The 15,167-nt window shown below is 46.4% G+C and overlaps 1 protein-coding gene and 1 non-coding gene across 2 annotated transcripts; both read right to left on the reverse strand.

Annotated features, from left to right (window-relative positions):
* Window positions 1-2,464: 2,464 nt before the first annotated feature.
* LOC132591618 (megakaryocyte and platelet inhibitory receptor G6b-like) lies at window positions 2,465-8,342 on the reverse strand. The gene is made up of 3 exons (XM_060270956.1): window positions 8,223-8,342; window positions 5,719-6,042; window positions 2,465-3,614 (listed from the first exon to the last, which is right to left on the reverse strand). Exons 1-3 carry the CDS (start codon window positions 8,323-8,325, stop codon window positions 3,565-3,567), a joined length of 477 nt encoding a protein of 158 aa, XP_060126939.1. The 5' UTR covers window positions 8,326-8,342; the 3' UTR covers window positions 2,465-3,564.
* Window positions 8,343-14,843: 6,501 nt separating this feature from the next.
* TRNAG-CCC (transfer RNA glycine (anticodon CCC)) lies at window positions 14,844-14,914 on the reverse strand. Its single transcript has one exon. It is a non-coding gene; the product is annotated as a tRNA-Gly (tRNA).
* Window positions 14,915-15,167: the final 253 nt, after the last annotated feature.

Raw genomic sequence — 15,167 nt, forward strand, 5'->3', positions numbered from 1 at the left:
TAACCACCAACAACACACTTCTGATAAGGCACAGTAAATTGAGACTCTGACCATACAGCTCCAACTGTATGCTAGTTCAAGATTGGCTAGTTACATTTTAGATGCTTGAGCCGAGTCATGGCTTTCAAAGCATGTGATGACAGGGCAGAGATCCTGAGACGGTGCAAGTCCACAGCATCTGGTTGGAGACCAGGGGTTGTATCCAGGGGACCCATTGAAATCAATAAACCTAAGTCAGTTGTGTCCATTGCTGTCAATGGGTATGTTCTAGGTATGAGTAGCATTGGATATGACCCTAGATTTCAAGGAGACGAAAGTTCTGGGGTGACAGAGCACATATTTATCAGACTCTGAGAGACTGATAAATTTGGTCACATAACAGAGTTGGATCTTAGCTTGGACCAATAGCGAGAAAAATTCCATCTCTGATGTAAGTGGACTAGGGGAAAAATTCTTGGAATTTCTGAGAATGCTTCCACTTTAGTGCCAACTTTCCATTACGTAAAAGCTAGTCTTTTCTGTCCACTTGGGTCATTGCAAAAATAAAAAGATCAAACTTGGAATGTGGATTCAGAAATAAAACCAAGGATATTTGCCTATTCATGAGTTCTTCTAAGGCATATTGAACCTCAGCATCTCTAGGTGGCGCTGTTGGTCTGATTGTATCAGAATATAAATGTATGTGGGTGGGGACATGGGTGACGCTGTGGTCTAAACGACAGAGCCTAGGGCTTGCCGATCTGAAGGTCGGCGGTTTGAATCCCTGCGACGGGGTAAGCTCCCGTTGCTCGGTCCCAGCTCCTGCCAACCTAGCAGTTTGAAAGCACATCAAAGTGCAAGTAGATGAATAGGTACCACTACAGTGGGAAGGGAAACGATGTTTCCGTGCGCTGCTCTGGTTCGCCAGAAGTGGCTTAGTCATGCTAGCCACATGACCCGGAAGCTGTATGCCGGCTCCCTCGGCCAATAAAGCAAGATGAGCGTGGTGGAGTCTGCTTCTTTGGAGGTCTTTAAGGAGAGGCTTGACGGGCATATGTCAAGAATGCTTTGATGGTGTTTCCTGCTTGGCAGGGGGTTGGACTGGATGGCCCTTGTGGTCTCTTCCAACTCTATGATTCTATGATTCTATGAGCGCCGCAACCCCAGAGTTGTCTGCGAATGGACCTAACGGTCAGGGGTCCCTTTACCTTTTAAATGTATGTTACATCTTCATGGTTGCGTGGAGACATATTGAATTCTTTCAGAAACCAGTATTTTGCAGACACACACTGATGTTTTCATAGACTGGAAACTCCAGTCTAAACAACATACATAAAAAACCCAAATTTCAGTACCTGATGCTGTGTGAGCGACGATTCCTGCAGATGAGGAATACAACAACTCCCACCAAGATGAGTGCAAGGATTCCAGCAACGCAGCCCCCAATTATACGCGGGTCAGCCGTATCCCCTACATCAGTGTGGGGGGGGGGACGACAACCAGCTTAGAAATGCAAACACCACATTGGGCAGGAGGAAGATGGGGTGGGGCAGTTTTATATTCAAAGGGGACTCCCACCCCCAAAATTCCCCTCCCCACCTGCCCTTTCTCCTGAATGCCTCCCCATTCTTTTTCAAAGCTGAGCAAAAACAACCCTTTGGCTTTGCTCTAACTGAGGGGTGTGGAGTCTTTGGTTCTCTGGATGTTGCTGAACTTCAACTCCCCCTAACCCTGGCCATTGGTCATGCTTGCTGAGGCTGATGGGATATACCTGGAAGGCCAAAGTTTCCCCACCCCTGCTGTAAATGTATCTCTATGCTGGGAAAAGCAGCTCCTATTACAATACGTAGGAATATGATTTGTACGTATGAATAAGCCATCACAGATAAAACACAATAGGTCTCTTACACGGCCTCGGACCAGTATACCTGAAGGAATGTCTCCACCCCCATCATTCAGCCCGGAAACTGAGGTCCAGCTCCAAGGGCCTTCTGGTGGGTCCCTCACTGCAAGAAGCGAAGTTACAGGGAACCAGGCAGAGGGCCTTCTTAGTAGTGGCGCCCACCCTGTGGAACACCCTCCCTTCAGATGTCAAGGAAATAAACAACTATCTGACTTTTAGACATCTGAATCTGAAAGCAGCCCTGTTTAGGGAAGTTTTTAATGCTTGATCTTTTATCGTGTTTTTAATGGTCTGTTGGGAGCCACCCAGAGTGGCTGGCGAAACCCAGCCAGATGGGCAGGGTATGATATTATTATTATTATTATTATTATTATTATTATTATTACAACATCACATTACCACTGAAAGGTCAAACTTCTCAGTTGAGAGTCGGTCCACATGTTCAGCTTGCAGCCACCAAGGAATGACCGAATGAATGAGTTATAAGAAACCTTGGAATGAACACTCATGGATGAACTGGGCCCATTTATCGTAGCTAAAATGTCTACAAGCCTTTGCCAAACTCGACACTCACCTTCCAGATGAGAGTTTGGCTCAGACGGCGTGCCATCCTTCATTCTTGGATTTTCTAAATTGCCTTCCAAACAGTAGCCATTCTGACAGGCAGGATGAGAACAGTTCCAGAGACCATAATGGCGTCTTGAAAATTGTTTTATTGTTACGACGTTCCTTATTTCCCGGATATCTGTATTGTTGGATACTGGCACGCCATTTTGAGTCCAGGTGATCTTCATGTCGCGATCAGATTTATCCTCTCTCTGGTCCTTACAGGAATTACAGGAGAGGGTTACCGAACCATGGTGTCGAGGGGGTAGGGCAGAAGGTCTGACATCAATTCCATTTTCTTTATCTGACATAAATGAACGAATGAATAAGAACGATGAAATATACTTGGAGTCGAGAGTGAATTTATTCAGCTTGTAGTAGCAAAAGAAGAATGGCTCTTTCCCCAAAACATCTGCTATATATACATTATTTACACAATGGGCCTTGTGTGATTGGCTACTTCAAGGATGCTCCTGTAGGCCAATCAGGTTGCGGATTCACTTCCTCCAGAAGCCTGATTGGCTGCTCCGGCAGGCCAATCAGGTTGTTGATTCACTTCCACCTGGAGCTGGATTGGGTGGTTCCTGCGGACCAATCAGACTGCTGCATTCTGGATCCTATTGTTCTAGGATTCAGCTCAGTACATAACAAACGATCAGACCAGGGGATCTGACCTCAGTTCTTCCCGTGACCGAATTTCCTCCTATGCTATTCCTCTAACAGAGACTATGGTTCCTTCATCCCAAATACTCTACAGTTGGGGTCCTGATCACACTTCCTTCCACCCCTCCATTGTGGCAGTGTTGGGAAAAAGAAAACAGATTAACATTACATTGGGGTGAGCAGAGACGTTTAAATCTCTCTGTCCAGCACAGTGTTCTGATGGGGTTACAAATGGCTCTCGTCCTTCGACATCAGATCACTCAATTTTGCCCCAGCCTACTCTGGGCAGCTTCCAACATATATAAAAACATAACAAAACATTAAACTTTTTATATATATATATAAAACTTCCCTATGCAGGGCTGCCTTGGGATGTCTTCCAAAGGTTGTATAGTGTTACTTATTTCCGTGGCTCAGCAGGTCACATAACTCCATACTCTCCAACATTTCAAATAGGGACGTCCTAAGGAAAAGCGGGACATTCTGGGATCAAATCACAAACCAGGGTGGCTTCTGTAAATCCAGGACCATCCCTGGAAAATCGGGAGACTTGGAGGGTCTGAAATCATATGAGCTCATGTTGCATCCACACCACAAATTTAAAGCTCATTCTACTTTTAACGGTTACTTACAGCTTCCCCAAAGGAATACTGGGAACTGTATTTTGTTCAGGGTGCTGGGCATTGTCGCTCTGGGAGGGGTCTCCTAACAAACCTCAGCACCTTTGACAAGTAAGAAGAGTTTGGATTTGATATCCCGCTTTATCACTACCCGAAGGAATCTCAAAGCGGCTAACATTCTCCTTTCCCTTCCTCACCCACAACAAACACTCTGTGAGGTGAGTGAGGCTGAGAGACTTCAGAGAAGTGTGACTAGCCCAAGGTCACCCAGCAGCTGCATGTGGAGGAGGAGGGAAGCGAACCCGGTTCCCCAGATTACAAATCCACTGCTCTTAACCACTACACCACACTGGCTCCCAGGATTCTTTGAGAGATGACTTCTTGGCAGTGGTGCCCGCCCTGTGGAACACCCTCCCATCAGATGTCAAGGAAATGAACAACTATCTGACTTTTAGAAGACAACTGAAGGCAGCCCTGTTTAGGGAAGTTTTTAATGGTTGATGTTTTATCGTGTTTTTAAAATTCTGTTGGGAGCCACCCAGAGTGGCTGGGGGAACCCAGCCGGATGGGCGGGGTATATAAAGTTTATTATTATTATTATTATTATTATTATTATTATTATTATTAACTATTAAACCGGTATAACGCTGCATTTAATGTGGATCTGTCCTATGTGCATCTAAGCCCCACCCAGGGCCAGATTTAGGTTTGATGAGGCCCTATGCTCCTGAAGGTAATGGGGCCCTTTATATGTCCAGCTGTCCTTTGTCAACAACAAATTGTCGCTGTTTTTCATGTTGAATATATGCTATATGGTAATTTATGGACCTATTAGGTATCTAAAGCCATTTGCACATAACAAAATATGTATTTTATCAAAGTAATTGTTGAACTGAAATATAATTAAGAAGAAGTATATTATTAGTGAGAGGTTGTTTTGGGGGGGGGGCAAGAGAGTGGGGCCCTAAGCTATAGCTTGTTAACTTACACAGTCAAACCTCGGTTTAAGTACGCCTTGGTTTGAGTATTTTCAGTTTAAGTACTCCACGGACCGTCTGGAACGGACTAATCCACTTTCCATTACTTTCAATGGGAAAGTTCGCTTCAGGTGAAGTACGCTTCAGGTTAAGTATGGACTTCCAGAACCAATTACACTCATACTTCGGGTTAAGTACGCTTCAGGTTGAGTACTCCGCGGACCCGTCTGGAATGGATTAATCCACTTTCCATTACTTTCAATGGGAAAGTTCAGGTTAAGTACAGACTTCCGGAAAGCCACTTCCGCATCTCACGGAGGTGGTGTTGTGGGCGTGGCCAGAGCGATCGCTCGCAATGGGGGCTTAGCGCTCAGCCCCCTTGCGAGACGGGAGTTCCCGCCTCCGTCATACCCGGTGCTGACCAATAGGGTCGGCCGGGAAGCGGGGCTTCCCTCCTTTTAAACTAGCTGGAGGCGGGAACCTAGCTTGGCGGTTAGGCATTGGAAATTTGCATAAAAGAAGAAAGGGGGCAGATTACGTCATCAGCTGCCCACAAATTGGAGATTTAACCCGTTAAAGGGGTTCCGGGGGCGTTAGCTTTGTCCTGAGCCTGCGGAGGTCAGGGCCTTATGGCACCCCCCAACGGTGGCCACAGGAGGTGTTCCAGTAGATGTACATCATTAGGCTCCTTCTGGTGGTTAATTTCTCCCAGACTGTAACACATGGGTTACAGTCGGATATAGCCTGTTAGGTTCCAATGCCTAAGCCAATACCGCTCAACATCCGTAACCAATAAAGTTGTGGCCTTTTCGCCCACTTAAAATTCATTTCACTGTGTCTTGTGTCTTATTTCCTGGGGAGCAAGGGACATCGCCACACAACCAATTGTGTTTGTAAACCGAGGAACCACTGTCTGTAAATCTGGCACTGGCCCCACCCACACTGCTGTGTAACCTCATGGTATTTTTACCAAGCTCCACTGAGACGGAGATCTTTGACGAATTTTTGTTGCCATTGGAACAGTAGAAAGTGCCCGAGTCGTTCATGTGGAGGCTTTTGAGGACGAGAATTAAGTTCCCCTTTCCCTTTTCTCCTTGCTTTTCTGCTTGCCGTTGAAACCGCTCCAGTAGCAGCAGGTCTTCTCCGGCAGAAGTTGTAGAGAATATTTCCTTCTTGCCTCCATGGCTGAAGCCAGCACAGATGGGGTAACGCGGAATCCAGTACCAAGTCAGTCTGGGCCCCTCAAGTGGGCAGGGAATTTTGACCTCTTCTCCAGCCTCCACAGAAAGCCCTGCTATGAGTTAATTTGTATGTTTAGATAGATAGATAGATAGATAGATAGATAGATAGATAGATAGATAGAGTGGTACCTCGCAAGACAAAATTAATTCGTTCCACAAGTCGTTTCGTGTGGCGATAATTTCGTCTTGCGAAGCGCGGTTTCCCATAGGAATGCACTGAAATTTAATTACTGCGAGAAGCAAACCTACAGGGAACCAGGCAGAGGGCCTTCTTGGTAGTGGCACCCGCCCTGTGGAACGCCCTCCCATCGGAGGTCAGAGAGATAAACAACTACCTGACATTTAGAAAATACCTAAAGGCAGCCCTGTTTAGGGAAGTTTTTAGTCTGTGATATTCTAATGTATTTTAATGTGTGTTGGAAGCCGCCCAGAGTGGCGGGGGGGGGGGACCCGGCCAGATGGGCGGGGTATAAATAATATACAGTGGTACCTCAGTTTATGAACACAATTGGTTCCGGAAGTCTGTTCATAAACTGAAGCGTTCATAAACTGAAGTGAACTTTCCCATTCAAAGTAATGGAAAGTGGATTAATCTGTTCCAGATGGTCCATGGAGTACTTAAACTGAAGCGTTCATAAACTGAAGCGAACTTTCCCATTGAAAGTAATGGAAAGGGGATTAATCCGTTCCAGACGGGTCTGCGGAGTAAGCGTACTTAACCCGAAGCATGGGTGTAATTGGTTCCAGAAGTCTGTTCATAAACTGAAGTGTTCATAAACTGAAGTGAACTTTCCCATTGAAAGTAATGGAAAGTGAATTAATCCGCTCCAGATGGGTCTGCGGCGTTCGTAAACTGAAAATTCGTAAACCGAGGTGTTCATAAACCGAGGTTCCACTGTATTATTATTATTATTATTATTATTATTATTATTATTATTATTATGATGATGATGCACCATTTTTCTGGGTCCTTCCTACCTCCTTGCAAGGAGGGGAGGGAACCCTGTTGCAACAGAAAAATAAATATCTGTCTTGCTTTCACTGCATCCTGTTGTTCAAAGAGGGACAGATTTGATGAAGTGAACATGTGTGAGGGCCGACCAAAGTTGTTGAGGTTTTTTTTTAGGATTTTACCCCAGGGGCCGGATTAAATCATCCAGCGGGCTGCATTAGGCCCCCGAAACCGACTTTGGACATGCCTGACGTAGAGGTCTTAGTCCCTTGGGGAGTTGGGCAGCAAAAGTAAAAACAAAAAACAAAAACACCTATTTTTTCTATAACAACAGCAGCAATACTGACACCATACAAATATATGCTAAGAAATGAAGAAATAAGTAAAGAAGTTGGAGTTCTTGACTAAAGATCCCACAGAAATAGTAGAAAGGCAAAACTCAGGCCACCGTAGTAATGTATCCCTGATAGTGGTTCAAATGATACAATAGTTTCAAATAGTCTTTTCTGTAGTTGGATTTATTAATAGAAGTTTATATGTCAGATAAGGGGACCCGGGTGGCGCTGTGGGTTAAACCACAGAGCCTAGGGCTTGCCGATCAGAAGGTCGGCGGTTCGAATCCCCACAACGGGGTGAGCTCCCATTGCTCGGTCCCAGCTCCTGCCCACCTAGCAGTTCGAAAGCACCTCAAAGTGCAAGTAGATAAATAGGTACCACTACAGCGGGAAGGTAAACGGCGTTTCCGTGCGCTGCTCTGGTTCGCCAGAAGTGGCTTTGTTATGCTAGCCACATGACCTGGAAGCTATACGCCGGCTCCCTCGGCCAATAAAGCAAGATGAGCGCCGCAACCCCAGAGTCGGTCACGACTGGACCTAATGGTCAGGGGTCCCTTTACCTTTATACGTCAGATGAAGTGTATATACCAGGACAGGGCCCTGTTTCGACAATTCTTCTTCAGCTGGAATAAGTTAAGTATACATTCATTAGAGACCCTCTAAGAACATGGGATCTTGGGGGGGGGGGAACAACCCTGTTCAGAAACCAGTTAAGTCCCCAACTTCCTGTGTGGAGCCTGAACCCAGAACACAAGGTTCACACAGTTGCCGCCTCCTAACGGGTGCACATCCAGCTATTTTGTTCAAGGCAGAAGAGCAGGGGCCAGTTGAAAAATGAGCAAACCCTCTTCTCCAGCTCGAATAAATGAATTGCCTCCAAGTGATCAGCTAAGGTCTCCTGCCTCAAAGTTTCCTTGCCCCTTCCTGAGAAGGGTTTGCAGCTTACCCCTGTGAGCGTCTGTCTTCAAAACAGCCAGGGCGGTGGCGGCCAGAATTAAGAAAGGAAAGGGCTTCACGGGGGAAAGCGGAGAGGGGGATTCTCCAACCATGCCTTTCCGCAGCACAGCAGCTTCTGCTTCTCAAGAGGAACTGTGGCAAGAACATGCAAGAGGGAGGCCACAAAACTCGGCAGCAGAGTGGATGAGAAAGAGGAAGGGCAGGACGGATCTCTATGAGGAAACATGACTCCAGGCTGCCCAAACAGACTGTGAGTGGATAGCGTAATTATACTGTTTGGCCACCAGGTGGCTCTGGACTAAATTATATCTAGACTGAGTCTGGGGCTTCTTGAGTCTGTTTTGTTCTTTTAGGAGAGGGGCGATCAAAATTCCTATCCGGCTTCTTGAGTTGTATGTTCTCTTAAGCCTCCCGTGACAGGGCTGGGTGTGTTTGTTTAAAAATGTTTTAAGATAACGGCAAATACATTTATTTATTTATTTATTTATTTATTTATTTATTTATACCCCGCCCTGCCACTCTGGGCGGCTCCCAACAGAATTAAAAGCACAATGGAACATCACACACTTAAAAACTTCCCTGAACAGGATTGCCTTCAGATGTCTTCTAAAAGTCAGATGGTTGTTTATTTCCTTGACATCTGATGGGAGGGCATTCCATAGAGCGGGTGCCACCACCGAGAAGGCCCTCTGCAAACGGAACAGACGAAACTAGACGAAACCATCATTAGAAAGCCCAAGCGTCACAATGGGTGTGGGATTGTGATGTTCCATGGGCTAAAATGGGGTTGCAGCAGTGAAGCTGCAGGGCCAAGCAGAGGGATTAAATCATAGAATCATGAAAATCGTGGAGATGGAATGGACCCTGAGGGTCATCTAGTCCAACCCCCTTCAATGCAGGAATGTGTAGGTGGCCCATATGGGGATTGAACCCCACGACCTCGGCATGATTAGCACCCTGCTCTAACCGACTGATAATGTTTTATAAGAGTAATTAATTAATTTATAGACCGCAATTAATTTATGGACAGCAGGGCAGTTTTCAACAGGGAAACACAAAATAAAAACACAAAATACATAACATGAGAGCGAGAAATCCCACCTATAATTAACCGATTAATGCAACCATTAAGCTTCAAATGTCTTTTGTGAAAATGAAAAAAAAGGGCACCAAGGCTAGCTTTCTATCAGCAAGACCAGTTCACAAAACTTCAAGCATTGGAAAAAAAACTTATTTCTAAGCATTGGGGGGGGGAACTGTCTTTCCAATGTTCTGTTACAGTGAACAGTGTGTGATGCCTCTAACCATTTGTCATCGCTGCCCTTCAGAAGAACCATAAGGAAGTAACCTCCTCCCCACCCCAAAAAAGCACTGTTAGGACTATAAAAATGCTAAATGTGAAATGAATAGAAAACCAGGGTGCTAGTTGTCCGGAACCCTAAACAGGAGCACTGCACGCTGCAACATTTTGTTGCACATGCCACTTCTATGCCTTCAGATCGGGGTTCTAAATATGAATTTCCCCCTTTTGAGCTGGGGTTCTTAATCTGCGCTTCATGAACCCCTGGCATAAGTGTCTATGGACGGGCTACAGGAAGCCCCATCTATCAGTGCAATAAAATTGTCTGCAAAATTCTCTGTGTATGTATCTACCGTATATGCGGTGTGTGTGTCCATAGCTTTCATCAGATTCTCAAAGGAGTCTGTGACCCAAAACATGTTAAGAAGCACTGCTTTTGAGGGAGGAAAATCTCCCTTCTTGTTGCTGTTACGGTATTACCGTAAATGCTGAGGATTCAGGGGCTCAGGCTGTCTGGTTACAGCATCTCATCTAGAAGTTCACAATTAACCTTCTGCCCACAAGTAACTCATTGCTGACTGATGTAAGTATTTCCACAATGGGGGTTTCTTGACTCCCTTTAAGATTTTCTTTCCATGTGGTTGAGAGTTTCCTCCCCCTCCCCCAGCGCAACACAGAAAGTAGGCATGGTGTGCGTTTTAGCAGGGCCTGGAAATTTGCAGTTGTCCTGGGGCGGGGAGTCCCTCTGGTCGACACGTAAGCCATACGATGATGACAGCAAATGTGGCAACAGATGGGGGGGCGAGAGATCACCTGAAATTTACCACCAGAGCTTCCTTTTCTCACTTCTTGCTTCTGCTTTTCTGACCTGAGTGGCTCCCCGCCCCTTCCTCCTTCTTGATCTTGGAGATATTTATATTTTACCTGGTTCACAGCTGGCCCAGGCAGGTGAGTGGGTGAGTAAACTTAACTTTAGGTTGCCAACTGACCGGAATAAAACCAATTTGCACTTTTTACGGTCACTTGAGATGCAAGTATTTTAACTGGTAAACCTAAGGAGCTTGACTTCACACACACACACACACACACACACACACACACACACACACACACCCTAAGGCATATTGTCTCCCACCTCTTCCCTGCCTTTTCTCGAAAGTAAAAAGCCCCCAAATACTGCAGTCTTTCCTCCATCCCCTTGATCATTTTTTCGGAACCTGTTCTCCGAACCCTGCAATATCCTCTTTGTACTGAGATGGCCAGAACAACCGTACTCAGCATTCAAAGTATCCCAAGCGAGCAATTCCCCTCCGTTTCAGCTTTGAGGGGATGGGGAGAGAAGCACCCACCGTTTGAGAATCACCCGAGTATCTGATCCATACTCCAGATTAAATCACCCCTGCATTGATCACATTAGTGCTTAAAGCGTGGGTAGGCAAACTGGTGCTGGAGGAGACTCTTGAGAGTCCCATGGACTGCAAGAAGATCAAACCTATCCATTCTGAAGGAAATCAGCCCTGAGTGCTCACTGGAAGGACAGATCGTGAAGCTGAGGCTGCAATACTTTGGCCACCTCATGAGAAGAGAAGACTCCTTGGAAAAGACCCTGATGTTGGGAAAGATTGAGGGCACTAGGAGAAGGGGACAACAGAGGACGAGATGGTTGGACAGTGTTCTCGAAGCTACCAACATGAGTCTGACCAAACTGCGGGAGGCAGTGGAAGACACGAGTGCCGGGCGTGCTCTGGTCCATGGGATCATGACGAGTCGGACACGACTAAACAACAACAGGCAAACTAAGATCCGGGGGCCGGATCTGGCCCAATTGCCTTCTCAATCCGGCACACGGATGGTCCGGGAATCAGTGTGTTTTTACAGGAACAGAATGTGTCCACTCCTTTTATTTAAAATGCATCTCTGGGATATTTGTGGGGATTAAGAATTCGTTCATTTATTTATTTTTTCCAAAATATAGCCCAGCCCCCCCCCACAGGGTCTGAGGGACAGTGGACCGTACCCCTGCTGAAAAAGTTTGCTGACCCCTGGTTAAAGCCTTAGATGATTTAGGCCCCCAAAAGGTGGAAGACCACCTTTTTCTCTACAGACCCTCCTGTCCTGGGTGTTACAATCAGGAGGTGGAGGAAAGGGTGTCCTCTTGGTAGTTCCACCACCCTCAGACGTTCAAGGGAGACAACCTGGGCAAGGGCCTTCTCTGTGGAAGCCCCTAAGTTCCCTCCCCACAAAGGTGTGTCTGGCACCTTCATTATATCATTTCTGTGGCATGCTGAAGGCTTATCTCTTTACCCAGCCTGCTATCGCCAAGTTTCATATATTTTCAGAACCTAGCCCCTTGACTAAATTTCCCAAAACTGTCTTTTAAAATCACTTCCGCCCTTCCTGGGACCTTGTGGTGAATAGCAGGTAAGAAATCACAGCAATACAGGTGTGATCTCAGAGGGGCAGATCTGCAAGGGCAGGGAGACTCGTTATCTGTATTTAGACATATGGCAATTGTTTTGAGAATCATAAGGTCTTAGATATAAAATAAATGTTCATAAATGTACCAGGCAAACAAATATATAAATCATGTGTCTGAAATAGTACAGGAGAACAATCCTGAAGTCATTTTGACTCCTAAATTGACCTCAAATATTTCTCTGCAAGGAGGAAAGAAATGGGAAAAGCTTTCTAATTGTCTTTGGACTGTAGGAGCTTACACCTCCCTTTTCTAATACTGTCTGGCAAGTATCTGTTTAGCTGAGCACACTATCAATATGTGTAAGACAGGCATCCCCAAACTTCGGCCCTCCAGATGTTTTGGACTACAATTCCCATCATCCCTGATCACTGGTCCTGTTACCTAGGGATCATGGGAGTTGTAAGCCAAAACATCTGGAGGGCCGCAGTTTGGGGATGCCTGGTGTAAGAGATTCAGGAACTGAGTATTTTCCATCACAAAAAAATGGCCAGACTGCCCAGAAAATGCAATCAGTGACCATTATCAGGTATCTGGCAGACAGTATTTCTGCTGTAGACCGCCTCCTCTGCTATTGACCGCCTCCTTCTGTGATGTATGTATGATGTTTCAGGGGGGTGGTCTTGGGCTACAGGGTGGGCAATTTCAAAAGTCTGTATAAGAGGTTGCACACCATTGTTCTGGGTTCCTCCTCCCTCCTGTGTTTGGGTGTGTGTGTGAGAGAGACCCTGTTGCAACAGTTTAATAAAGATCAGGCTTACTAGCCACTTTGCTTTTCAATATTCTCTGGTTGGCCTCTGTTATTTTCTCCTACCAATAGAGAACCTACATAAGGACTCTATACGGGCTCTTGGGAAAAGGAGCAGTTTTTTTTCCTGAAATACACCATTATTTCTGGGTAATTAAATAAACCAGGGTAGAAAGGCGAAATCTTGCTGCTCAGTCCTTATACTGAGCCACAGCACTGGTCCATCTATCTTAGTGTTGTCTGCACTGACTGGCAGTAGCTCTCCGGAGCTTCAAGCAGGGGACATTCTCAGCCCTACCTGACAGCCATCCATCGTGATGCGTTAGTTGCAGGGGGTTGGACTGGATGACTCCGTGGGGCCCCTTCCAACTCTGTGATTCTACGATTCGACATGCAACACTTGTGCTTTCCCCCAACGAGTTACTTACCACCCTCCTGAAGGTGGCTGAGCAAGTTAAATCGAAAGCGCTCTTTGTTTTCGGTTCTGATTTTGATTTTGATTTGGCATGACGACTTCCCAGCTCTGGGATTCCCCCACCCAGTGGCTGTGACAACCTCCTCAGCCAACCAATCAGGTTTCCCTGCCCACTCTGCTTGGGTACATCCAAGGAGGGGAAAAAGTTAGTCCTGCTTTCAGATGGGAAGCCAGAAAGCTTCAGAAAGAGAGAGGCACATGCCGGGCATCTTCAGGATCCAGGCAGACAATGAGGTACATGGTTGGTGGCAGGAGGGGAAGGCAGCATATACCATGTTTTCAGGGCTGGAGGGTGGATGGATGTCAGCACAGGTGACTTTTTAGTCGAAAGAAAAGGCAAGCAGCAGGTGACATGCTAGAGCAGGCACCCCCAAACTCGGCCCTCCAGATGTTTTGGGACTACAATCCCCATCATCCCTGACCACTGGTCCTGTTAGCTAGGGATGATGGGAGTTGTAGTCCCAAAACATCTGGAGGGCCGAGTTTGGGGGTGCCTGTGCTAGAGGTTTCTAGCAGTGTATGGCACGGGGCAAGCATAGAGAGTTTTTTCCCCTCCCTCTCTCCCCCGACGCTAGACCTCGCGAACCTCCAAAGAAGCTGAAGGTTTGAAGATTCGGGACAGGTAAAAGAAAGCGCTTTTTCATGGGTCGCATAGCTGGAGCTATGGAACTCACTGCCACAGGAAGCAGCGATGGCCGCCAATTTGGATGGCTTTAAAAGACTGGATGAATTCATGCTCTGAGGAGGGCTTGAATCCTGCCTGCGGGTTTCCCGGGATAGCTCATTTGGTAGAACAAGAGACTCTTAATCTCTGGGTAGTGGGTTTGAGCCTTGTGTTGGGAAAAAGGGGTTGGACTAGATGACCCCTGGGGTCCCTTCCAACTCAGCAATTCTATGATTCTTATTTTATCTGGTTGGCCACTGTGAGAAAAAGGATGCTGGAGCAAAGGGATCTTTGGCCTGATCCAGTGTTCTTATGTCCTTGATGGAAAGGGGGCTGGGGGGAGGTAAGTGTTAGCTCCCTGTGTCTTAGGGAAGTCTGGGCAATTGGTCCATCAGCTCAGCATTTTATGCTGTATTAGTGGAGCTCTGGGGTTTTGATCAGCAGTCTCTCCCAGCCCTACTGGGACATAGAATCGCAGAATTGTAGAGTTGGAAGCAAACCCTGAGGATCATCTAGTCCAACCCCCTGCAAGGCAGGAATAATAATAATAATAATAATAATAATAATAATAATAATAATAATAATTTATTTATACCCCGCCCATCTGGCTGGGTTTCCCCAGCTGGGTCTGGGCGGCTCCCAACAGAATATTAAAAACACAATTAAAAAAAATGATAAATGTACGACTTTCCCCTATGGGGATCAAACCTGCAACTTTGGCACCATCAGCACCATGTTCCAGCCAACTGAGCTGCCCATGGCAGATTTCAGGAACAGAACCTGTATGCAAAGGAGATCTAACTGCCGCTTCCTCAAAGGCCCAAAAGCCTGCATTCAGTGGCATGGCTCAGCTGTGGGATAAAGAAGAGGAGGCAAGGTTTGAGGGCCCATGATGACAGCTACCTTGCTTAGTCCCCCCCCCCCCCCCTTAAGCATAAAATGTTTTGTGCGCCGCCCGGGAATCGAACCCGGGTCGCAAGAATGGGAATCTTGCATGATACCACTACACCAGCAGCGCTGGCGACAGCTACCTTACTGAAGCTAAAGGGGTTTGTGTCCGGTCAGAGCCTGGATGGGAGACTGCCTGGGAAACTCATGCATTCAGCCTTGAATTTTACGATGGAAAAAGGCAGGACATAAATGTGCTAAAGAAAAAGAAGAGGGCCTCGGAGCACTTGCAGTTATTCCCTTTCCTCCTAAAATATCCAAATCTAAGCCAGGATTTACAGGCACAGCTTTTCTGTGGGAGCACGGCCGCAGGATCAGCTCTG

This window comes from Zootoca vivipara, chromosome 2, assembly GCF_963506605.1.
Source record: "Zootoca vivipara chromosome 2, rZooViv1.1, whole genome shotgun sequence".
Taxonomy (NCBI): domain Eukaryota; kingdom Metazoa; phylum Chordata; class Lepidosauria; order Squamata; family Lacertidae; genus Zootoca; species Zootoca vivipara.